Here is a 27,233-nt window from a genome sequence, read left to right as displayed (position 1 = left end):
TGGCTCAAAGGCAGTTCAAGTTAGGCAAATCCTTTGAGAAAAAGGCCAATATGTTGGTGACTTTAGTGCTGAGACCCATCTCAAGGGCTAGATGAAAACATTTGGGAGTATGTAGTTTGAGCTCAATTCAGGTCCTTTTGCTCAAACTTACACTAGTCAGCAACAGCCTGCCAAGTGTGTTTGTGAGTTCTTCTAGGGGGAAATGGTATAAGATAGTTTACATATAAGAATACGTTTTTTATTTATTAAATGATTCTGATCAAATTCAGCTATTGCATATAGACATAGGCTTACAAATGCAACCATCTGTTCTATACATAAAAACTTTATTATTAAAAAGCAAATATATTTGTTCTCAAGGAAACAAAGCTAAAACTGAGTATTACCAGATTTATTACAATTATGGTGTGTACTGTGTAATACTGCTTCAACAAGAATCATAACCCGCATAATTTATAACAAAACAGAAGCAGAACAAAAAAACAAGCACCACACAATGTCATAACATTATATGGCTATAATAAAATAAGCATACTTTACTTATGGAAATAGGCAGCAATATGCTTTTGTTTATGGTACTATAACTATGTGTTTTTCCCTGTGTAGACACTGTAGACAGGTGAAGGACATCAATTTTTCTCCTCTGTTTTGAAAACACCCAGATTTGATAGTGTTTTAATTAAGTGTAGTAATCACAGGCTTTGCCAGATATTATCCAAATGATTGTCAAATTGTAAACTTTGGATAACAATTGACAATTTTGTTTCAATTTTTGCTTGTTAAACTTCACTTAGAAAATATAGAAAAGATTTCCTAACAAAAAACCAAACAAAAATGAACACTTACTAAACCATCGACATACAACTGATTGCAGAAAATAAATATTTTTCGATTTCAAGAAATTGGATTTATAGCATCTTATAGTTAGTTTCTTTGTTCTTTTCTAGCCAAGAAGAATAAACATGAATATGCCAGAAGGCAAATCATGAAAGCCCATTGCTGACAATAGACTTCTTTTTACAACATTTAGTGTTTCTGCAGTGCAAGCCAGAATAATAATTTCGACTGTTCAAATATAAAAGATATTACAAAGTTATAATCAATGGACTAAGACAAATTATAGTATCAAGGAAACCAAAAAAGCCCCCTGAATTATATCCCAGTTTGGTTTACTTTTCCAAACTGTAGTTTGTACTTAGGCCTTTGATATGCTCTTTTTCTGAAAACTACACTACTTTAAGATGTAGTTAGGCAGCTTGCAACACATCAGAGCATTTGTTTTACAAGTACATCAAATGGAAAATAAAGCTGAAATGTTGATTCAGCTAATCAACATCTGTTGCACTTCACACTTAGGCAGCACTTGATACAGCAAGTTTCTTCAAATGATCCATGAAAACCTGCAAACTGACATCGTCTGTGAGAATGGGTGCTCCAGATTCCTATAAGAAAAGGGAAAGCATTAGAAAATATGTCAAATTCATTAAGCAAAGCCAAAATATTCCATGAGAACATGTACTATGAAAATCAGTAAGTCGAAGCACTGTAATTAAGTAACCAATATACCTCCACATTTCCCTTTGCTAGACAATTAACAGCTGTTCCAATAGGGGCAACGGCAATCGCAAGGAGGAATAATGGGTGATCAATGGCTTCTCCTAACTGGCAACTGTCCCCTCAGCAAATATAGAGAAGACAGGCAGCAGAAAGGAACAAAGAAATAAGAAAGAACGCAGAGAAGGTTCAAGGCACAAGAGGAGCAGAAAAAGCAAGAAGAGAAAGACAGGATTTTATTTATTTTTTACGAAGTAGGCAAGAAAAGTTGACAAGAGAAGCAAAGCGCAGTAAACACGCACACAGAGGAACCACAGGAAAGAAATGGAAAATATTGAAAGGAAAAAAACAGTTAACTGACAGGAACAGAGAGAGTTGGGAAGAACGAGCTGTTTCACCATGGCAGAAGAGAAAAAACTGAGGGGATTCACTCCAATTCTGCTCTCCTGCCTTCCTCATAGCTTGTGATCATTACCCAACCCAGTTAATCCTTCCTTATCCCACTGAAAAACAACTTCTGAACCTGGTGTTATTAGTTTAGCTGGAATGTAGGAGTCTTCCACATAGCAGCTCAGATACAGTTGTACCTTGGTTGCCGAATGCCTTGGAACTCCTGTGTTTTGGCTCCCAATCAACTGAAAACCGGAAGTGAGTGCTCCATTTTTCGAACGATTTTCAGAAGCTGAACGTCCAGCACGGCTTCCGCAGCTTCTGATCAGAAGCCACGCCTTGGTTTTTGAATGGTTTGGGGAGTCAAATGGACTCCCAGAATGCATTTTGTTCAAAAACCAAGGTACAACTGTAATTGGCCCACCTTCCTCAATATTGTCTGCACTGTATAGTTTGCATTGTCTACGATGAGTAATAGTGATTCTCCAGGGTTTCAGAAGTATTTTCCTGCGACCTTTTGCATATTAAGAATGTGAACTACAGCCATAGTCCTAAACCCTCCATGAATCTGCTAACCTTTCTTTAAGATCCAATGGTAATGAATTTCATACAATATAAGCTTTTAGGCTGTCTCCGCTATTCGGTTTCATCTACAAAACTGGCTTTAGTACATTTTCTACTGAGAACAATCTTCACCTCTACCTAATTTTTTTAAGGCCTTTGAATATTTTGTATCCTATCAAAACTCCCAGAAGGAGAGAAACACATTGTTTCTAGGCTGCGAGAAATGCTTATTTTTAAGGGCAACAAAAAAGCAACATAGCATTTCCTTAATCGGAATGGCAACTTCTAAAAATACTGCATTGTTTTTGACATACAAGTTTTAATATTGGTAATCGCTCCCTATTTGATTAACTATCAAATTGTTTTATAAGAGTTAAAGTAGGAAGCATTATGTATATTATCTTAGCCTTTTGGTTAATCCACCTGAAACTTACCTGCCCCCAGGCATACATATTATTGTGGGTCTGAGAGGGATTCACTTTAGAAAGCAGAAAACGGGCCTTTAAACAAAAATAAGGAAAATAAAGTTATTCTAAATAATGTTTACAGTCCAACAAGAATAGACTTTTTTTGCACTCCAACAAGAATGACCATCATGTGACCTGCCATTTGCAGGCTGCCCTGAGGTGCCTGTTATATAGTCTGCATTCAGAGAATCATAGCTTTTATTTTTTTAAAAGCATTTAGCTTTTGTTAAGTATGAAATATTAAAAAGTGCTAAGTGAGCAGCAACAAGGAATAAATGTACACAGCCCTACCACGTATAGTTTGGCTTGAGAAGACTGAATGAAGGTGAGCTATGTTCTGGGAGCCTATGCAAACAATAGTAAGGGGGTTTCTGTTTGTCTTGTCTAAATCCCACCAGAAAATGGGGGGGGGGGGATTGAGTCATGACCATCTAAAAGCAGCTTAAATCTTCAGCACAGCACATTAGCCATCACATGCTCAGTATGCTAGAAGTTGAGTCATAATTCATACCTCTTTCAACTACATGAAACTTGAAAGTTTATTAATGCAAGTCCAATATTGATTTGGTCTGTCTTGCATTTAGCGAGATGATTCCATAAACCAGTGGTTTTCAACCAGTGTGCCATGGCACCCTGGGATGCCCTGAATGATGGCAACACTGGCTTCTGTCCCTCTTTCCTTCCCTCTCTTCCTCTTGTGCCCTCTCATGTTTCTGTCTCCCAAAGGCTTGCACAGCTGTTTGTTGCAGCAGCTGTGGCTAAAAACTCCCCAGGCAAATGTTGCCTCTGGGGCTGGCCAGGGGGTGCTTCCTAGGCCCCTGTGGGGCAATGGGAGGAGGCACCTCTCTTTGGGGTGGAGAGGCAGCTCAGAGACCAGGGGCGGCGGCGGCAGCTTTCCAAAGGAGAGGCGAGGGGAGAGGAGGCTGAGGGAAGACTCCACAAGGGAGGGTGTTTGAAAAAGGGTGAGAGGCTGCCAGCTCTGTAGGCAAGAGGTGACATAACTGAGTTCCTGAGCCCCACAGGGGTGCTGCAGAAAGAATGCAGTTGGTCAAGGGAGCTGTGGGCCCCAAAAGATTGAAAACCTCTTCCATAAACTGAAGCAACAATGCTTTACCTGACTGCCTCCATGCTCTGTATCTATGTATCGTGGCATTGGAAATCTGGAATGAAGAATTTCCTGAGCATCATCTGATGGAGCCTGGAGCAAATGGCGGAAGTTTTCGTACTCTGGCATGTCCTGGTAGCCTGACTTGCGCCACTGAGCTATGGTCTACAGAGCATTAAACACACATTGTTTTATTCATCCAAACAAGTTTTATATAATCCAGTATGAGTAGGAAGCAGTAAGAAATCTTAGGGAACAGGTCAGTTAATTAATGTTTTAACAATGATTTAATCACCAGAATTACACTACTGTAATTATATTTTTACCAAGAGCAAATAACAACAGTGATATTCCATTATGTTCTGAATAACAAATGCTCAATAGTTTCTCATTTTTCAAGCAGCAGCTCTGTCAAAGCAATCATACACGATATCTAGTGCCATCATCCTCAGTGGAAGTATGCCATAGTAAGTAGTCATAGAACTGCCTACTTAAGTGTTATTTGTTAACTGAAATACAAGAATGTATGTTTACTGACGATAGCAACTTCCGTAAATATAGCAGGTAGCGAACGTATTAGCTTTCAAGGCCTCAACTTATAAGGATTTTTGCACATAAGCACTTTCATAGAAAATTCAAGTACCATGATGGCCTTGAGAAGCTACCAATATGGACACATGACAGAGCTCTACCCAAAAGGCTCTGCAATGGCCTCTGCAGTGTAACAGTAAGGTTTCTGAGCCCTCCTCTTCCCAGAAGCAACTCCACATGACAAGCAGCTCCTAAAACTGGACAAAGCACAAGAAATGGCCTCCAATACAGAGCTATTGCCATGTGTGGGTGACAGCCACTAGTTTTAATAAGTATGCACAAATAGTAGGATATGGAAGTCAAAGTGACTTGCTCTTACCTCTCCATGATAAATAAGGATCTGGAAAAAGGTGTCCATGAGAAGAATGCGATCAGGCAGAATACTGCTGCTATCTAAAAGAACAGGCTAATATAAAAGGAGAAAAGTGTCTTAACTACAAATACAAAACAGAGAAATCCATTTCTTAAAATTCAGCTTTCTCTGTTACATTTAGCAAGCAACATAACATGCTCCCAAAATTTTCCTGTGCAAAACTGCTTTACATTTAATTTAAAGCGTTAATTTAGTTTGAAATTATTTTCCCAACAATACACTAATGAGTCTTCATTTTCAAGTTTTCTTTTTGCAGCTATTCATACACACTAGGTCATACACACCAACATACCTCTGGGGGTCCATTGAAAGAATAGGCATATAGAATTGGCTGAACCATTATAAGGGACTGAGTCAGATCTTGCCGCATGAAATGATGGCGATAGTAGGAACTTTCATCAGGACTGTTGTTGAAGACTTGCAAAAAAGGAGATCTTCTTAAATGGAACATAAACTGCAAAATAAAACAAACCAGAAATTCCCCCAATGTTTCTTGTCCACAAACCCAGCTGCATCAACAGTAGCAATGTTTCTTTCCAAAAAGATTTGATACTGGTTTATGTCACTGAGTTTAGTGACATCATCTAGCTTGTCTGGAACAGAAAGAAAGACAACCTCCAAATTGGTAGGGTAACAATGCTGATAGCAAGGAAAAGACGAGATGTTACCTCTGTGGCCAACAAAATGATAGAAAATCATAGAAAAAAATGTACTTCAATTTTGTCTGTTCATTGGACAGTAGTCTAATACAGTTGTGAAATGAGGTGTTTAGGGCTGCAAGTTCTGTGAAAATTGTTGACATTGCATGTAATTTACAACTTATGATTACTGCACTGTTATACTTGTATGTATGCCACTGGTATAATATGCCGTTTTATGTTTAAAAAGCGCACACATGGTTCTTGTAGGTGTTGTATACTTTTTCAATGTGGACCCAAATTGCCCTTGGTGATCTTTTTGCAGTTTTGTTTTTTTACTGAAAAAGGAAAATTCTCAATGAAGGCATAATTTTTAAACATGAAAAATCATGTTATAGTCAATATCACATGTAGATGTTTATATTTATAGCATGGTTTATATTTATATAAATGTTCTCGAGTGTTTAAATTTATGACAGTCTTGTGCCACATTTGATCCCAAAACTAGAATGATACAGTATTTTTTTAAAGTAGCGATTTAAAAGTCTAAGAAATGCAGAACAGCCAAAGTTAAAAGGCTTAGAATGAGAAATACTATTCAGTTTTATGTTTTACTGCTTCACAAATCCCAAAATGCTAGCATGACGCAGAACTTTTTAAAAAACTGCAATCTAATAAAGGACACTTGGACATCTTACAATAAAGTGAATATAAGCATCATACTGGATATAGAATGTTCTCTATTTCAATTCATTCATACTCACCTGTGGGTAAAGGGAAAAGGTTTCTGAAAATCTGAAGGAACTTGGATCATCCTTGTGATATTCTCCAAATTTCTGACACTGGATAAATTTTAAAAAGTCTTTTAAGTTTTCAGTTTGACACTTCAAATACTATCATGACATTTTCAGAAATATATACTTCTACTTTCACTACATTACAAAACAACCTAACTTCACCGAAGTAGCATGGGGAGGCTTCTAAAATTCTGTTCAAGAGTGTCAAGTACATAGTTACCATACATAGATCCCAGAATGAAATCTAACCAAAATGCTTCATTCAATACCAAATGTTTAAGACCCACAGATTTTGTGGAAACATTCACATCAACTTTAACAGTTAGCAACAAGCTCAATGTTTGTATATTATTTTTCAGCTCTCAAAAGAGGGAGGAATACAACTGAGGCTTCCAGACAATTAAATTTTACTTGAGCAGTATATCTATTGAGAAAAAAACATGACTTTAAAAATTGTGGAGTGAAGCTTTAAAATGCAAGAGTTAGAGGTAATTATGACAAGCAAAACCTTTGGCTTATTTATGCTGGCACTTTATAGTACAAAGTAGATCCACTGTGAAAAGCCTTCTTTATCATCCTTCTAATATCTTTCAACAAGTTCCTTTGCAACTTTATACACCAGAAGCACATAACTTAAAACTATTCAAAATATACATTTCTCAAAATATCAGATTGCAGTCTTAGGAACAAACTAGATGTGGCATCATTCACACAATCATCAGTTGCACAAATGTTTGTTAGTTTTTTAAAGAAAATAATAGGAGCAGTAGCCCATTCTGGATCAGGACCTCTATATCTGCTATTTGCACTGGGGGCAGAGAAGGCAGATACAAGACGCAGGCCCGGTCCTATTCTCTCCCTAAATACAGTCTCAGATAGGAGGAGGAATCAATATTTTCACACATTTGTAATGCATTACCAGTCTGATGAGCTGTCTGTCCAACCACCTAAGAACATCAGGTCCTTCCTCTGTCTCAGCCCTGTACACTGCCAGCCTGGCCATAAGAATGGCAGCCGCCTCCTGGTCAAAAGAAGCAGCGATGTTTTGAATCTGTGTCTGAGCATCAGCCCAACTGCAAAAGAATAGCATTTGTTTACCACACATGTCATCAGAGAGAAGCAAAAATGTATCAGTTTAATAACGAACAGCTCCAATCCATGTCGCTCCTCCAAATCAAAACAAAGCTCCCTTACGCAATTAAGAGAAACATAAAATATGCAGGAAGCTCACTTTGTTGCAAATACAACAATTCCTTTAGAACCAATTTAGACATTATGCCAGAAGCAGGCCTTGCAGAATCATCAGCAATTCATGATCCCCTGAAGGAAAGGCATCATATAGCTCTCTGCACACCATGCTCTGAATCGTAATCACACACAGCACACCTCCATGGTTGCTAATGTGATCATTCATTTGTGGAGGTGTAGGAAACTGCAATGATTAGGTGTCCAATTCAATTGGCACTGGCTGCCAATCTGCAATCAGGCTAAGTTCAAGGTGCTGGTTCTACCATATAAAGCCCTATATAACTTGGGATCCAGCTACCTAAAATAGTATCTCTCCCTTCATATACTCAATCAATCACTGTGCATTCTGCAGTGAGGGCTTCCTGCAGATACTATCTCAACAGGAGGTACTTCTCCATATAGAAATGGGGCCCTTAGTGTTGTGGCACCTACTCTTTGGAATTCCCTCCCATTAAATAATAGACAAGCGCCGTTTTGTTTGCCTTTTCAGCCTACTGAAAAAGCTTCCCTTTCCAAAAAGCCTTTTAAGTGGAGAGTTCTTTCCCAGACCTCATCTGTACTGCATTTATGAAGTTTTCATTTTCTTGTTTGTGTGTCTGCTGCCCTGGGATTCTTTGGAATAAATAAATATTGGCAGATTAACAAAAATCAGGTGCTCTGCTGTGCATGAATCAAAGTGCTTTCCACTGGTGTAAAGTCAGCATTACATACAATGTCAGACCTTACATATATAAGGTCTACCTTCTAAGCAAAATACTGTTTGTTAAACAGTGTGCATACCACACAAATTTCTAGAATAGCACATCAGAACTTAAGGCTTACTTTCTGGCAACAGTGGTCACTCTAATTCGTCTCTGTCCACTCGAATGCTGGTACTGAGTCACAAACTGGATTGCACCTCGCCCACCCTGAGGAATTGGAGCATTGTGCTGTTTCGAAGGGTAAATGGTGAAGAGATTAAATTGAACAGAATCACAGAAAAGTTGTGCAGCATGATCACTACATTAAGAATCCCATCACTGCCACTGTCAATTATATAATTAGAGGTTATTTGTCAGAAGCTACTTTAATAAGTGCAATATGCTGTACAAATATGAAAAAATTAAGTCAGTAAGCTTACTGCCTATGTTTAGCTGCAATTTAATTCAACACTGGAGCAGCTTCCAAAACAAAGTGCTTTAAGTAGAGAAAATACTATAGGAGATGTACAAATCTGAAGGCAAAACAGGAGCACGGTAGATGAGACAAGATAATACAATGTAATATGTATATAGCTACTTAGAGCAACCAAGTGCTTCACAAACACGACCTCAGCATTTCTTACAAACAACCCTATAAGGTAAAAAAGTATTACTACCTTCATATTGTAAATGTGGGCTGAAGGCAGGCAAACTACTAAGGCTGCCCACCAAGTTCATTACACAGGTGAGAACTAAACCAGGGACTTCCTGGTTTGTTACTTAGCGCCTTATGGTATTACAAGCTACAGCAAGTCTCAAAAAATGTTCCTAATTAAAATGAGGGAAACTATAATTTGCTTTCCCCCCTCCCCAAGTGATGAAACACACAAGGAGGCCCCATCACATAATTCTTGAAAGAAACTACTTTTGTAGACCACATCAGCTACTTCCCCAAAGCTCCAATTAAAATGGGGAGGAGGAAGTGGGAATTGTGCTTTTTCAACCACCTACCTCCTACACAATCAGTAAAAATATTTAAATATGCACATGTACTCTAAAAAAATTATCTTACCTGATTAACCACCTCAAAATACAATCCTAGGGTTGTGGTAGGATTAAGTCCACAAATCTTCCACTGACATGTACCTCCTGTTCCTATCTCCTGCAAAAATATTACAAATAATTTTCAGCAAAAGTTACATTTGCTATACACAGCAAATTGTAGGATTTGGGAAAATGTACTGCTGTTTTCAATGGTTCCTATCCCAGTTACTTAGATACAGCAAAATTATATCTTTGTTATAAATGCTTCACTTCTCCCCTCTACTAAGATAACACTTAACATGTTGTTAACAATTACTGTAACATGAATTTCCACAGACTCGAGTATACCGTATTTTTCGTCCCATAGGACGCTCCGTCCCATAGGACGCACCTACTTTTTTGGGGGGGGAAATAAAGGGGGGAAATTCCTTTATTTCCCCCCTAAAACCAGGTCGGGGAACAGTGGGATGGTGGTGCTGCGCCTCCCCGCTGTCCCCCGAGCTTCTGGGGCTGGCCGATGTCTGCCCGGCGCTAGGGGCGCTCTGCTTCAGGGCGCCCCGCCCGCCGGGCGTCAGGCTGCGGACACCTGCGCAAAGCACGGGGCGTCCTCCAAATGGCGCCCCGTGCTCCGCGCTGCAGGCTGCCGCCCGCAAGCGTTGCGCGCCCGGGGGGAGTTCCCCCGGGCGCGCAAGGCTTGCGGAGACCTGCGTGAAGCACGGGGCATCCTCCGGGCACGCAAGGCTTGCAGATAGCTTCCTGGAGCCTGGAGAGCGAGAGGTGTGGGTGCACACCAACGCCCCTCGCTCTCCAGGTTTCAGCGAAAGCCTGCATTCGCCCCATAGGACGCACACACATTTCCCCTTCATTTTTGGAGGGGAAAAAGTGCGTCCTATAGGGCAAAAAATACAGTACTTTGGCTGCATGAAGGAAATAATGCCACCTTATGCTAGTGGAGAAAGCCAAACGAAACAATGAGCCACTATACTGGCACTAAGCAAGACATTACTGGTACACATCCAAAGAACTAAGGATAAGTCCAAATCCAAAGGATAAGTAGGACAAATAGTGAAGTTTATAATGCTGATATACATTATATATATATATATATTGAGCATTGTTGAATCCAGGAGGCACCACAAGAGGTACAATACATAAATAAATAAGCCCATATGTAAGGTGCTTATCACTACCTAGAGCTTTCTACTCCTCAACAATATATTCACTACTTTGGAAACTGAGTGGCTAGTGAAATAAACACAAACACACACACACACACACACACACACGGCAGGATTCAGTTAATGAGTCCTGTCAGTAGAAGCCCTGCACAAGGACTTCTCCTTGTACAACAGGGCTTTTCCTTCACATTGCCCTGCACAAACACGAAATTGTCTCTAGGGGAATCAGGAGAACCCCTGGAACGGCACGTAGGGGTGAGGAGGGGGATTGTTCCTTCAGGCAAGCCAAAATGCTTTCCCTGTCAGAACAATCACCTTAGTGTGACATTGAATTACTCACACACAGAGTGGTATAGTGTAATCGCAATATGATACCCACTAATGCTTACGCACATCAGAAAAAGCTGGATCTACTGCATTTTTATGTAACAGGTGTAAGGGTTGGATTAAAATGGTATCAACTGTTCTAAACCAGCCAACAGCCACACAACTCACTGCTCACCCGGCCTGAAGAACAAAAAGTCAAAACTTTTGTAAAATCATGCCTTTGAAAATGACAACATGCTAATAGGATTTTACACAAGAATTTACTACATAATTTCTATAGCATTTTGTGTGTGAAAAGTGAGAAAGGCACAGATTGTATAAGTGATTTACAGGTTAATCAACTTACATTTTCTGATACGCAGGGCCCTTTAGAATTGAGAGATACACAAGGTCCAATAGCTCCAGATATCTTTATTTCTCTTGAAGTCTACACAGATTGAAGAGCAAAATAAAATAAGAACAAATGCTTGTTCCTGCAGAATGTAGGATAATCTTTCTTCTTGGCAGTCTGAGCTTGTAAATCTCCTTTACTAGTAAACAGCAGTGCTAACAGAAGTCTGAACAGTCATTTGATTCAGAATGGAGCAGAAACTAGACAGCTTTTCTTGTAGTAAAAATGGTTTCTATGAGACTGCACTGTGGGTAAGTATGTAGAGAACTGCAGCCTTAAACAACTCACTGGATCAACTAAAAGTACTCCTTGCACTAAAAGAACTTATGAGACTTCATTCCTCTAGTTTGTAGAAGCCTATACACTTTAACTTTACATCTCCTTTACAAGTCCAATCTAGAACAAGCATTGGTGGCAGAGATGACAAATCATATCTCAGAAGAGGCACCTGACCCAGAGTACCCTCAAAGTTCCTTAGAGTCCCACACTTTCGTACAGGTGAACATATGGAGATGTTTTATAAAAATGCCAACCAGCTCAGTATTGTCTACTCTGACTTTTCACGGCATCATCCTTTGTGGAGATAGCAGATATTGGGTCAAGGACCTTCCATGTGCACTACCACTAAGCAACAGCCCCTTCCCAGATATATATTTTTCCTCAGCAGCATATTCATATGACCAGCAGGATATGGACAAATCACCATACTATCCCCTGGATCTCATGCCCTGCTGCCCACGTTCCATACTGGCAAGAAGAAATGTTATAGGAATTGCACCTTTATGCAACAGAGAAATATTTCTGTTGACATTCAGTATGTATTGTGAGTGCAATCTAAATATCATATCAACAGATTACAAGATGTTAGAGTGAGCTGTGTCTGCAAAGGTACAGGATAGGAATTCATAAGAGTTTTGCCAAGCAATGAATGCTGGATCACAGCCACACTAAATTCCAGTGTTTATTTTCACTGTAAAATAAAATACTACGACCCCAACGCTAAAGGTTTAAACTAAAACGCTGACTGAACAATAGCAATAATAATACCTTAGGTGCAATAGTTTAATTAGTTGTAAACAAATGTGATGGAATAACAACACAAGACCTTTAAAAATATTTATAGTAAAATTCCAAATCTTACTTTGATTTCTAAGGTACCTCCAAATCCCATCTTGAATTGCCCCTGTGCATCTTTGGTAAACACACGCTGAAAGGTTTGTTTGAACAGGGATGTATTGAAAGAGTCTCCCATTACCATGTAACCCCTACATGGGGGGAAAATGAATAATTAAGTCAAACAATATATGAAAAACGCGAAAGAGCAGTTATAATGGAATCTGGAACTGCTCTAAGTCATCACACTCTAGGCTGCTACCACAAGTTCACCTGTGAAGATTTCTGCTCCACTCCTGCCATCCCATATTTCGTTGTGATATTGCAGATCTATATGCTATGTATAAAAGTGACGATCACAAGACACTCATGGAAGCACTGCAGTATCAGTTTATATGCATTGGCTTCCCCACCCACAGCTCGTTCCTGAAGAGGCATAATGTAGTAATAAAACATGGAAAGCAGCACTGAGGGCCCAGTGGCCATCCCTAAACAATTTATTTCACAAACAGACCATTTTATACATATCGATGTAGCTCCTGAGAAGCGCTGGCAGAATTTGCATAGGTCTGCTTCAAGTAAGACTTAATTGGATATCACCCATTGATTTTGAGGGGTGTGTCTTTCATGCTTGCAGCACACCATGGTGTAGATTATGGAAGTTAGGGAAGGAGAAGAAAGAAAACAATGGTGCTTGACAAAGGACAGGAGGTTAGATTTGATCTGATGATACTTTCCAGCACTATCATCCTACAATAGTGCTTCTGTGCAGCAGCATTTAACTGTCTCAGTAGAGAGAAAAATCTTCCTTTAAGCTTACTCCCCAGAATAGTATTATGCTCAGTATTAATAGCTGTGTGATACAAAATATTTAAACAGGAGAAAGGAATATATTGCAATTAAGAGTACTAGTCAAAGAGTATTGCTTTCTGACATGAAAAATCATTTTAATCTATATTTTCATGATTGAAAAAGATTAATTGTAGTGACAACTTTGCTCACACAGACACAATCATGCCAACATATGCAAGTCCACTTGACTTCCAATATATAGCTTTTCTCTTAATTACACAAGAACACTGTTTCTGCATATAGCCTCTTTTACGTTACTGTAAAATGTAACACATACCCAGTGTAGTTAGGACAGCACTTCATCTCCAGAAGACCAGTCTGATCTAATGCACATGCATAAATGTCAATAACGTGACCAGTTGTAGCAGCGTGATTTGCCAAAGCTTCAAAATGCTAGAGACACAAATGTAAACAAACTTTTACTAAACACTGCAGGTCAAAATTCCCACATTTTACATTAAAGCTTCAAATATTCTTCAGAAGTTGAAGTGTATTTGCCAAATTATATTCTTCTCAGATGCTATACAAGACTAGATCAGTATTTAAAACAGAAATATGTTTTAATTCATAATTGTTCTGATTTTGTATAAGCCAAAATAGCTACCTTTATTTTAGGGCTGGGGGGGGGGGCATTCTGGACAACAGATGCAGTTTGAACAAGATGAAACAGAACTGCATCAAGGAGCAGCCCCAAGCCCTATATCTGATATTTTAGGGGGAATGTTGTGACCTCATCTAGAATGTAACACTTTTTCCTAGTTCAGCTTCCCATCCATCACCAATCTTATCTGGATTAAACTTTATTCTATTGGCATGATGGCTGTCACTACACTGTGGTTTTGAAGGGAAGGAAGACATATAATCACACAGCAGATTCAAGGGATGCTACATGAAGTATTGGACGGGTGGAGAAGAAGAAGAGTTTGGATTTGATAGCCGCTTTGAGACTCCTTCGGGTAGTGATAAAACGGGATAACATTCTCCTTTCCCTTCCTCCCCCACAACAAACACTCTGTGAGGTGAGTGGGGCTGAGAGACTCCAAAGAAGTGTGACTAGCCCAAGGTCACCCAGCAGCTGCATGTGGAAGAGCGGGGAATCAAACCCAGTTCACCAGATTATGAGTCCACCAGTCTTAACCACTACAATTGCATGCTATTTCTTCCACAGTCCTATATGTTGCATTATGCTTATGTCACCCTTTGTCAAGGCAAGCACACAAAAGATACCTCCAAGGTTAATGGAAATGTACCAGTTTGTTTTGGAGGGGTTTTAATTTTAGAAAATATGCAGTCACTGAATAAATTATGTACAGATCTCACATTACTTTACATATATTCCAAATAATTACAGAATTTAAAACTTATGTGTTCTTACCTTAGTACCCTTTTTTACATATTTGGCATTGTCTTTTTCAATGTCATGCCAAGACCTTATAGGCACCTTAAGTTCATCTCCTACAACCATCCCAGGTCCCTGTGTAGCCGGTCCGCCAATAAACATCATTATACGGGCACCAGTGTTAGGAAAAGTACACTGTGGGATAATAAATGTTTTTAAGACAGAAAGCAAAAAGATGTGTTTCAAAGACATATCGCGATGATATTCGGAAATGCTGATTGAGTTCTAAAATAGGTTGAACTGTGACCTAAGGTTAATGCTGAGACCTATTTAACTAAGTATTTTTAGTATTTGCACTATAGTCCCTCACTTTTCTATAACTGCAAAAAGAAACAGCTGAACTGGAAAAACTTCAGGAAAGTCTGTTTGCAATCGGAGGGAACAACCTTCAGCATTTTTCCAATTTCAAATCAAATTCACATTGCTTTAACCCATTCAGGTAACCCAGATAAGGGGAGCGAACTTTCAGGTGCGCATAAATGAGAAGTTGTTACCTCTAGCAATCCTACAGCTATGGAAAGTGCCACTCCAGAAGACCGCAAAGGTCTTTTCCCTTGGGGAACAGGCCAAGGATCACGTTGCAGTTCATCCAAAAGATCAGTGAGATTCATGTCAATTTTCTGGACCGGCTGTAAGAACCTGGAGACAAGAAAAACATTAAGTTAAAAAGAAGTTTCCCTTGATTGCACAAGCTTTCAAATAATTCTAGACCATTTATATATTTGCAAAGTATTGACCCACAATTATAGTGTTTAAAATACAAATTAAATTTTGTTATAAATTTAATGTTACATGGGTGGTATCCAACTAAGTAATACTTGGAATAGACCTTCCAAAATCAATAGACTTAAGTTAGTTCATGCTTGATGTCTGCCTGTGTTTTTATATTATGTTGGAAGCTACCCATTATTATTATTATTATTCATGACAAACTTAAGCCCATTGATTTCAGTGCTTCTACCCCAAGTATGACTTAAGTTGGCAGCTGATTTACTTTCATTGTGAGTCACCCAGAAAGCTTGTTACTGGGTGGCATGCATATAAATGAGTAAATAAATGAATGAATAGGATTTGGCACAAGCTAAGGTTTGCATCTTGAGTACACTTGCTTGGAAGAGAGTCGGGAACAGGGATTGACCTCAATATCTGACATTTTAACATTTTTTATTCATCTATTTATTATTACGCTTATAACCCACCTTTCCTCCAATGACTCATACTGCAAAATTACAAAGCAGGGTTTACTGTAAAACAATTTGGTACATTTTTCTTCTTAATAAAAACAAATACCTGTTTGATGGTGGTGGCTGCTGAGCTTGAGGGCCACGCCCCACTTGTGCAACATTCATTTTTGTAAGTCCTAACATTTCCTGTGAGTATATTTAACATAATAAAGTTGAATATAGTTACATATTCAGCATATAAATAGCAACAACATGTTAAAGAAAATTAAGGAATATTTCTTATTCATTTACACCAAGTCTTTTTAATTAAAAAAATCTCTTACTTTTAAAAAAAGTTTAGAAACATCTTTATAATGTTGATTTTCTCATTTTACACATTGAAAATGTTTGCTTAATTCCTTAACTGTTCAGTAAGGTACAGATTTTTTTTTTACTTCCATCCTCAAAGACAGAGCGGCTCCAAAACTGGAAATACCATTTTTAATATTAATTTTATATTTACCTGAAGCTGTTTTGCAGTCAGATCCTTGGTGCCTCTGAAGACATAACTTTTGTAAATCCCCTCACAGCCAAGCTCATGAACTTGCACCATTCTCCCAAAAGTAATGAGTCCAACCAAAGCAGTTGGAGGTAGGAGACTTAATGACATTTGCATGGATTCCTTCAAAGCTTGCAAGTCTTCATCTTCCATACACGTGTCAACAACATAAAGAAATATCAAAGGCATCTGAGGTCCGCGCTTTAAGAAAAAGTGAACAAGATTGCAGCATTAACATTACTTCAAAAAGTCAGGAACAGCCTTGTAACTATCCCCAAACTATACCTGATCAAATGCTTTCTTGGGAATACACATGCAAAACTGGCTTCAACATGGTTGTATCCGTTCTACAGTCCTAAATAAAATCACATGAATCTCTCTAACACTATGCAAAGTGTAAGGCACTGACTTGGGCAGACATACATGTATTAGATTCCAGTGTTATTTAAATCTGTTTTGCTATACAGTCGTACCTTGGTTCTCGAATGGAATCCGTTCCAGAAGTCCGTTCGACTTCCAAAAATGGTTGAAAACCAAGGCACGGCTTCAGATTGGCTATAGGAGCTTCCTGCAGCCACTCAAAACCTGCAGAAGCCGCATTGGACCTTCGGCTTCACAAACTGAAACACTCACTTCCGGGTTTGCGGCATTCAGGAGCCAAAACGTTTGAGTCGCAAGGCGTTTCAGAACCAAGGTACGACTGTATTGCTTAACACTCAGTTCAGTTGAAACAAATGTATAAGCTGAAGAGCACTTGTGCTACCGGCTCCATGGTGGCTGAAACATATTTAGGATATCACCCCTGAACTACCCATGCTCCTCCTACTTCTGAGTTACATAGGTTTTAGGCTACACTAATTGTTCAGGAAAGTATGACTACACCTGACTCTGAGGTGGAATCTACACACGTATTAAAAATGCTGTGAAAACGCTTTTTTAAAAAAATGTTTTTAAAAATGTTTTTAAAAATACATTGAACTCACTATGCCATCTAGTGTCACATTTGTATATTGCACTTTACAACACATCTAAAACGCTTTATTTGCCACTATATAGCTGAGTCCTTCTCCAAACTCCACATATTGGACACCATCACAGTGGCAACTTTTCTGACCCAAGAATCCCAAAGATTTTAATCAAGGTATTTACCTGTACTACATATTCAATGCTAGAAAACTGAGGTAAGAGCTCTGCAGGCTGGTTCATCTCAGATATGCCTGCATACGTAGGAGGAAACTGCAGAAGAAAAGGGATCCAATCAAATGAAAAATTCAAACAAAAAACACTTTGAAGCATAAATTTCTATACCAGTCAGCCTTTCCTAATCTGGTGCCCTCCAATTGCTTTAGAATATAACTCTCAACATCCCTGACATATGGCCACAATATGTGGGGCTGTTCAGAGTTGAAGTCCAAAATATCTGCAGAGCAACAAGCTGGAAAGGGTTTACCTATACTAGTCTATTCCACACCACCCCCACCCTTTACATGTTAATATTATTACCACTCATATCTCAATCTTAAAATGCATCTGAAAGTTCTCTTACCTGATTTCTCTGGTAACAAAAATTGCAAGCCCATAGTTTTGCTCGGTAATCCACTTGGCTACAAAAATAAATTTTAAAGTGTTTTAATAGACAAATTATGAATGCAAGTCAGATACTTTGCAGTTTCATGCTTAAACATGGGCACAGGTAATACAGCATAGTATCTAACACTGTCGCTCAGCAAGAATGTGAAGGGAAGCAATTTTTGGCCATTCCCCTCCCCCAACACACACCTTAAATCTGTTCCTGATGTAGTGGGGGCTGGAGAGGCAGGGAAGGATAGCTTAAAACTGCATCTTTCCCCATTCTTCCGACAGAAGCTTTACTGTCAGGTCACTGAGACCGTTGGTCAATGGTCAACCCACAAACTTTAGTCTCATCATTTATTCTGATCAAAGCTAGTTATCAAAACTTTTCTTCTCTAACCCATTAAAATATTTGTGCTTTATCTTAACTCCTTCCTGATATCATAAGTTGTGTTTGGTACTGCTTTTTATTGATTACTGTTAAATTTATCATTTTAGTGTGTTTCCTTACAATTATTACAAATTACTTTAGACTCGCTGGGAAAAGTATAAATATTCAGGGAAATAAATAAAATTAGAGTTGTGTCTTGCCATGCACCATAGCAAAAGGCAGAACAATTATATTAAATAATCTGTTAGTCGTGTGACTGCAAGTTAGTTAAGCAGTGAGTGGCTGATAATATTGCAGAAGCAAAGTGGCAGCAGTGTTACCTTTATTTTGGTATTTATTGTTTTTGACATGTCACCAAATGTGGAAATTTCAAGGATACCTGTTCTGTTAATGGTATGCAGCACAGCACATTAAAAAAAATATTGCAATTTGTACATGGCAAGTGCACGCATGAAGCATCACATAGAAGCTCTGTGTGCACATGAGGCAGTATGATTTCAGTTAATTTATCCACAAGAAAACAGCTTCAGTGAAGAACCATACATTATAAGTATATTTTTAAAGTCCTGTTACAATCAACAGGACTTGCTTTAAAAAAGATCTTGTGGGAATAAGGTATTAAGACCCTTGAAAAAAATACTACAAAATAAGAACTGTTTTTACTATTTACACTTTTTGGCCATTTTTTTCTAACTGCTGTCATGGACAACTTTATGGAGCAAGAAAAATTCTGTAGATAAGGCATGCTCACAGATACTGTCAACTTCAGAAATGAACTTTGGAAAGTATCCAAATCATACTCCAAACAAACTCATTGAAATCAATTAAGTTACTTAACTCAATTGATTTCAGAAGGTCTACTCCAAGCATGACTGAAGCTGGATATCACCCATAATGAGCTGCACTTCAGATAATATCTTTTATGTGCTGTGCATAATTTTGTATTGATTTGTGAGGGTGTTTTTTTTAAAAAATGTCCAAGATACTAACTATTTGTAACATTTTTTTATAGTGAAGGTCAGAAAATAAATTTGTCTTTCAAACTCCCGAACATACTGTATTTTTCGCCCTATAGGACGCACCGGCCCATAGGACGCACCTAGTTTTCGGAGGGGGGAATCAAGTAAAAAAATATTATTCCCCCCCCCCCCCACAGCTCTGGACCTTCTCCCTGCTTTTGTGGGAGGTGGCAGAATTCCCCCACCTCCCGCAAAAGCCCACAGGAGCCCAGCATGACTCCTGCGGGCTTTTCGACCAGGAGGGAGAAGGGACTGAAACGGCCAGTCAGTCCCTTCTCCCTCCTCGAGGAAAAGCCCCCAAGAGTGGCACGCTCTTTAAAGGGTGCGTGGCTCCTGCGGGCTTTTCTAGGAGGTGGGGGAAGCGCTGCTTCCTCTGGGGCTGGCGATGGGGGAAGCGCTGCTTTCCCCACCGCCAGCCTCAAAGGCAGGTTGGAGAGTAGCGGGAAGGCATCGCGCGCCTTCCTGCTGCCCCCCATCCTCTGGGGCTGGCGATGGGGGAGGCGCTGTTTTCCCTACAGCCAGCCTCAAAGAGCAGACTCTCCTGGCTTCAGCGGAAGCAACATGAAGCCTCCGGAGCGCAGGCTTCGGAGGCTTCGCGTTGCTCTCGCTGAAGCCAAGGAGCCTGCATTCGCCCCATAAGACGCACACACATTTCCCCTTCATTTTTGGAGGGGGAAAAGTGCGTCTTATAGGGCGAAAAATACGGTAAATAACATATAAAATACCTTTTTTAACAATAATAAAGTACTAATATCCATGCAAAGTTTAAAACTCTTTTTCTGAAATTACCATAACGGATTTAGAACAGCTCGGCAGGTAGTTCTGCTGCACAGGACTGGCTCATACTGAATGGGAGGCAAGTCAGGCCGCTCTTTCAATGGTGTAAACAGAGAGGCCACAGGAACCACCATCCTTGTAGCCTCAAGACGACTGGAAGGCCATACATTCCAGCTGAATCGAACGCCATCCCTGTCTTCATTCTGCTGAATGAACTCGAGGAAGGTTGCCATCACTGCGTTCTTATTTCTGAAAGAGAAGCACACATTAATGGATACATGCAAGCTTTGGAGAATGAATTAGAAACCAAGCCTTGTTTCATCTGAATGGGCATTACGGAGCACCTCCAAGTTACCTGCATTACTAGCCATCTCGAAACACATACATTTTTCATAGAGCTACATGCGGGAAAACAAAAAACAACTAGGAGCCTCCGTTGCATTTGGATAGTGGACATTCTACAGTATTGCCAGTACACATATTAAAAAAGAGATATAATACATACATCTCTCAAGCGGCTGTAACATTGCAGCAATATAAAGTGTCAGCTCGGAAGTACACTGACCTGCAAAGTAACTTTGATTTGAGAAGTGTTATCCAAAAGAATATCACAAGGATTACCACACTCCCATTCATTTCAAAACAGTGTGCACGGGGGAAGGGTTCATTCACCTCTTAAGTTCTTTAACTAGCAAGTTCAGACTGGTACTATGCAATACACACCACCATATGTGGTTGCTACAGATTGCTGTATTATTCAAAGCTTGGTAAACACATCAGATATGGCAGCAGCTCAGCAGTACAGTCACCATGGCACACCACTCACATTGGACAAATTGAACTGCAATGAAAGTATCCAGTATAATACAACAGTTCTGTATTATCACTCCAACAAACCTTTGGTCGTTTTAAATATGACCAACCAGACTTACACACTAGAAGAGCAATACAGAACGGGGGGGGGGGGGGGCAAGACAAAATAGTGAATATATTCAAGAGCTACCAAGCTCAGCAACAGTCATGTCTTCAGTAAAATTCCTCCAGCCTTTCCGCTCATAATCTAGGAATTATTCAATTTACCTGTACTCTCCATGCCAAACACTCTTCACGTATTCTGGGTCTGCAGCAGCCCCTAAATTGTGAAAATCTCTCCCCAGAGAGGTGTGCCTAGGTAGCATTTTCATTGTGCAGCTTGCACTGTATGCTGGAGATACAACTCCTTACCCTGGCCTTTGACAGTTAAGGTGTGGTATTTTGTTTTGCAAGACCAACCTCTTTTGTTGACATCCCATCAGATGTCAAAGCGATAAACAACTACCTGACATTCAGAAGACATCTGAAGGCAGCCCTGTTCAGGGAAGTTTTTAATATGTGACATTTTAGTGTACTTTTCATCTTTGTTGGAAGCCGCCCAGAGTGGCTGGGGAAACCCAGCCAGATGGGCGGGGTACAAATAAATTATTATTATTATTATTATTATTATTATTATTATTATTATTGAATTTATATTTTTCTATTCTACTTTTAATTGTTTTACTTTTTGAGGGGGGAAATATTATATCGTTGTAACCTGCCCTGAGACCTTATAGTGAAAAGTGAGTAAGAAATTTTATAAACAGCCTGATTTATATTTGTTATTTTAATACCAAACTCCTGTCAACAGTTCGATGTGGCTTTGTATATGTAAAGCCAAAAGTTTTACCGTATTTTTTGCACCATAACACTCACTTTTTTCCTCCTAGAAAGTAAGGGGAAATGTCTGTGCGTGTTATGGAGCGAATGCCTGCGGGTGGCGGGCGGGATCTGCTGCAGTCGTGAGCAGAGGATCCATGGTTCCCCTTCCTTCCCTCCTCCGTGGTTACAAAGCATGGATCCACATGGATCCTCAGGATTTTTGCATTGGGCTACTCCAAACTCACTGTCAGATCACATGTCTGTGGCCACAGCATGAACCACAAAAATCATATATCCACTATTTCGTTTAGAATATTGTTTTTCTTGTTTTCCTCCTCTAAAAACTATGTGCGTGTTATGGTCTGGTGCGTGTTATAGAGCGAAAAATACGGTATTTGTTAGAATTCCAAAGCTGAATGCCAAAATACTTTCTATTGTACATGTATGGTTTTATTGTAGGCGTGTAATTTTATTGTAAGCTGCTGTGCAGGTTCTACAGATCAAGCAATAAATAAATAAATAAAAGCACTATAGGCAAGTATCAATGTTGCAAGTGGACTATTGAGGGAGTGACATAGATGGGAAGATAATACCACCAAAACCTACCCTGGGCACATCTATATTGCACAATGCATTTGTATCATACTGGCTGCACTGGCATGCAACAGTGCACCATGGGCTCCCTTCTCCTCTTCCAGTGCAGCCACAAGAGTGGAAACCTCAGTCTCCACTTTCAACTAACCACAGTAGCTCATTATGTCTTGACCTGGACAAACCATAATTAGTATTAACTCTGGTTTTCTGAAAGAAGTTTGAACCATGGTCAATAATGATTGTTCTCAGGATCCTACTCCAGAATGAATTCCACAATCATAAAATGATATTACCCACAAAATACCTTCCACTTATTGCAGCAGCTGTAGCTTCAGTACACTGGGGGAAAATCTCAAGCTTCAATTTAGGTGTTTCTAATAACTGTATTATCCAGCTGTACTGAACAAGTCTGCATCAATAAACTTTTGAAACTTGCAGGTTTCAACAGCAGCTTGCCAAGCAGCACAAAGTGATGCTGCAAGTTGGAGAGGAGCAAGGAGAGAGAGCAGAATCTCTGCTGAAGTTGCAGAGCTCACCAATGCAGCCCTCTGACCTGCAATTATAAGCAGCCAGCTCCCTGAAACTCTGCTTTTAACGAATAGCTCTTATTTTATTGCTGTCATTGACAGAATTACCCCAGCCAAAGCCCATGCAAAAAAGCACAACACTGTGTTATCAAAAGGTCCATGGAGGGAAGAAGCTGAATAACTTAGCAAAACGTGGAAAAATCAGAGAGCAATAAATCAAGCAAGAGGTGGGAAGAGATGGTTCTTAGGTCTTCCCTTGTCTGCCTCATACCCACAGCAGACCCAAAGTAGCTTTTCCCATTACAGAAAGAAAAATCCCAAGGGGGAACACGTCTTTGAGGGGAGGGGGATTTGAATATGATAAACAGTGAGAAGGAAAACAGTTTAGCATTCTCTGTGCCCCTCCCTACCACTTGTCTACTCTTCACACTTTCCTCCAAACAAAAATTTATTTAATGAAAAAGAGTGTCAGGACTCTGATTTTGAGTATTTGCATACAATGTGTACTTGGCTCTTTGCTACCAAAATTTGCAATAAATATGATGAAGGAACAAAAGCAATACCTGCCCTACATAGATTTACAGTTGAACTCTGCACTTCCAAAGACATGCATATAGCCAGCTATAAGAATATTCTCATCGGCAACTCAAAATTATAGGCATTTGGTTGGATGCTTCACTGAGCTCCATGTAAACAAGCTTGTGTCAAGCACAAGCAAACTAAGTAACTGTGAGCAAAATGACTCTTCCCTTCTCTGCTCAATGCTGCCCCCAATACCAGATTTAGGGGAACTCTCGGGGCAGATTTAGGAGGTGTGCGAGGGAGGAGAGGGGAGGAGGGAGTCCCACTGCATAAACTGAAGTCATTCCCCTCACACAATTATTTAACTGAATACCATCCATTAACTATCCGTGAGATAAAGACCTTAGGATGAAATGCTTCCACTTTTTAAAAAGCCACTGTACATTGTTTTATTACATGCTTACACATTCTACAAAGACCAAGGTACACACAACGTGTTGATTAGAACAGACGTCTTCAGATTTTTCAGATCTGAAACTCACCTTTAACCCCTGTCTACAATACAAGACACAAACTTAATGTGTTTATTATACTGGTGTTAAGTATCTTCCCCTCTCCCTTCTCCATTTCCCCTTATTTTATTTTCTTAAAATATAGGGGGAGGGAATGATAGCAATGTCACCAGTACAACCCCTTTTACACGTTTGTGGGTTCTAATCCACCAGTTAAAGACCAATGGATGAAAATATGCTTACCTCTCAATACCACATCATAGCTGACCTTACAAAGCTTATGCATACATTTTGGCTCATAAAACCTGATCTGGGCAAAGGAATTTATCCCATCTTCTTCCTTTATTTTTGCCTTCCAAACACAAATTACAGCCTAAAACACTAGGCACACAACCTATTTTCTTGTAAGTTGTACCAATTTAAGTGGAATTTACTTCCAAGTAACTTTGCCCAGAACTATGATGCTCATCATAAAAGTACTACAAACCTATACAAACATCTAGTAAATACAGCATATCTAAAAAGTTATAATCCAGCATAAGACCCCTAAGCAGGTTTAAACAGAAGTAGATCCCAGTGAGTTCAATGGGACCCACTCCTTAGTAAATGAGCTTAATATTGTAGCCCTAAGTATGCTTATGCACCAACATGATTTTAAATACTTACCTCTTTGTTCAGCTGAGATTATTAGCTCCCTAAAATATAACTTGTAAAATTAACACCCTGAACTTCAACAAAATCTTCATACCTAACATTCAGGAAAACTTTTTGGTGTGTACAGAGACAGTTTACTGGATATGACTGACATAGCCCTACATGGTTTGGATCCAGGCTAGCTGAATAATTATTGCATCTCCCTTTATGGGCCTTGACATCTTCTGAGGAGGCCTTTATCTTGGCTCCACCACCTTCATAAGTACCTTGGTTGAGGACATGAGAGAGGGTCTTGTCAGTGGCTGCTCCCACCTTGTGGAAAGCTGCACTGACCTTCTTCTTGCTTTTCTTTCACCAGCAGGAAAGCACTTTTTTGTTCCAGCAGGCCTTTGGCCATCAACTAGCTGTTCTGAAAGGGTCTCCCGAGAGTGGCTGTGGTATTTCTTTGTGCTTTTAAATGGTTTTAAGCATTTTCAGTGCTGCTTATATAGGGCTACTTGCTTGGCTGACTTTAATATTTATTTTTAATTTGTGTTTTTAATTTGTGTTGTAAGCTGCCTTGGGATCTTCACCGGGAGAAAGGTGGAATATAGAATAAATACCCCACATTTATAAAACTTTTAAATTAAAGTTTCTAAACAAACAAATAGAAGCTGTCAGAAGGCTGAAATGGGCTGCACTGAATGTATGTTTAGTATCATGCTGCATGTCTGTTTATGGCAGATGATATCGTTACCTGTGAAGTGAATCACTTTCAAAAGTGAGTGTACAGCACTACATATATTCCCTCCCTTGGAAGATAATCTCCAATGCTACTGCAACTTATATATTAAATCCAGGAAAACATATAATTACAAAGAAAGCTCTTGGGAGAGAGAGCTTGTTTTTCTGAATCCCCTAGGGGATTATCAATGGAGGCTTCTTGTATTATAGAAAGAAACTGCGTGACTTTTTCCTAAGATCTGTTCACTCTACTACTAATAATTGATTTGCATTATTTGTGCCAAATACTGCCAGTTCTGCAGTGTGGGAACACAGTGTACACATTGCTCAGACAACAGAATCCTATGGCACCTTAAGCATTAACAAATGTTTTGTGGCATTAACATTTCTGGGCCAGAGGCAATTTGTCAGCTGCATGAAGAGGAACTCCATTCATTCCTGACATTCTAAAAGAAGAAAAACCATAGAGCGGAGAATCAAAGCAACAATGTATTAGCAAATGTTTACCTATTTCATCAGTTTGATGTGGGGGTTATTTTTGTCTTTACAACAGTTGGATTTAGGGACCAAAATACACTGTCATGTAGCACAATTCCTGCTCCCTCTTTATGATCCCGACTTTCCCCTTCATCTTTACATCTTTGTGTACATCACCCTGCTTCATTTCTTACACATCCCCTCTTTTATTTCCAAACTATCCAGATGATTTAAGAGCAGCGCTCTTAGTCTCCTAACCCCACAGGAAAGCAGCTACTTACAGCGTTTCTTGGGCATAAGGTACCTCGGGTTAAGTACTTAATTCATTCCGGAGGTCCATTCTTAACCTGAAACTGCTCTTAACCTGAAGCACCACTTTAGCTAATGGGGCCTCCTGCTGCCGCTGCGCCGCCGGAGCACGATTTCTGTTCTCATCCTGAAGCAAAGTTCTTAACCCAAGGTAATATTTCTGGGTTAGCGAAGTCTGTAACCTGAAGCATCTGTAATCCGAGGTACCACTGTAGTTCAGGCCGCTGACTCCTCTCCTCAGTAAAGTACAGATGTGAAATCCCAATATCCTTCATACCCAACGCTGCCCAAACCGGGGAGGGAGGCGGGGTCGTTGAAGGGGCAGAATAAGCTTTTGGTTCCCAAATGCTCCAGCCACCGCGTGTGCCACAACCGCCTACCCACTCCCAGTCTCTCCCTCACACACTTCGTCCACAGTACAGCCCCTCACCTACAGAAGAGGGCGAGGGAGTATGAGGGACGCTCGTCTTGGGCTGGGGGCGAGCGGAAGAGGGAAAAGGGGGGGCAGTTATATAAAAAAATATGTATTTTATAATCACATTATAAAATTTATAATCACTATTCTAGCTTTGGGGAGGGGAGGTACGGGAGAAAACAAGCACCCTGACCCCTCGCTACGACTTACCTCAGCCTACAAGTAAACGGGAGAGGTTTGGGGGGGGTCTTTTGGGGGGTGTCCCCCGACAGGCACCAAAGCGCCCGGTGGCCAGAAGGAGCGTCTCTCCCGCTGCGCGCGCTCCCAGCGCCGAGTCGGCGAGCGGCTCTCCGGCGGGACTTGACTCTTGTGCCACTTCGGCCTCCTCCCCTCCTCCTCCTCGGAAAGTGGCGCAGCCCTTCCCTTCGCCCAGCCCTTCGCTTCTACCCACCTGCGTCGCTCAGCCAGTGGAGCAGCCGCCTCCGCCGCTCGCTTCAGCCTCTCCTCACACGGGAACCCAGCAGCCTGAGCGGTGCCGACGCAACCAACATGGCTGAGGGGGGAAGCCGGTGCCACGTCAAAAGGGGCAAGGAGCGCGCATTGCGAGGCGCAGCCCGGAGAGAGGCGGGGTCTC

At 40.1% G+C, this 27,233-nt stretch overlaps 1 protein-coding gene across 2 annotated transcripts; it reads right to left on the bottom strand.

Annotated features, from left to right (window-relative positions):
- Positions 1-216: 216 nt before the first annotated feature.
- Positions 217-27,233, bottom strand: SEC23A (SEC23 homolog A, COPII coat complex component). Of its 2 annotated transcripts, none has more exons than XM_083741172.1 (20): positions 27,051-27,233; positions 20,205-20,441; positions 17,980-18,037; positions 17,583-17,669; positions 16,398-16,634; positions 16,002-16,081; positions 15,206-15,350; positions 14,688-14,846; positions 13,590-13,705; positions 12,489-12,612; positions 11,303-11,383; positions 9,480-9,569; positions 8,550-8,656; positions 7,399-7,552; positions 6,447-6,524; positions 5,337-5,498; positions 4,991-5,077; positions 4,090-4,245; positions 2,943-3,008; positions 217-1,442 (listed from the first exon to the last, which is right to left on the bottom strand). In XM_083741172.1, the coding sequence occupies exons 2-20, from the start codon at positions 20,423-20,425 to the stop codon at positions 1,353-1,355; spliced, it is 2,298 nt and encodes a 765-aa protein (XP_083597298.1). In that variant the 5' UTR covers positions 20,426-20,441; positions 27,051-27,233; the 3' UTR covers positions 217-1,352. The 2 variants fall into 2 exon arrangements, with proteins under 2 accessions (XP_083597298.1, XP_083597299.1); XM_083741173.1 differs by having other exon boundaries at positions 26,810-27,210.

Source organism: Podarcis gaigeae (genome assembly GCF_964106915.1).
Source record: "Podarcis gaigeae genome assembly, chromosome: 1".
In the NCBI taxonomy this organism is placed as follows: Eukaryota; Metazoa; Chordata; class Lepidosauria; order Squamata; family Lacertidae; genus Podarcis; species Podarcis gaigeae.
The sequence above is the reverse complement of the archived record's forward strand: the minus strand, read 5'-3'. Positions and strand labels throughout refer to the sequence as shown.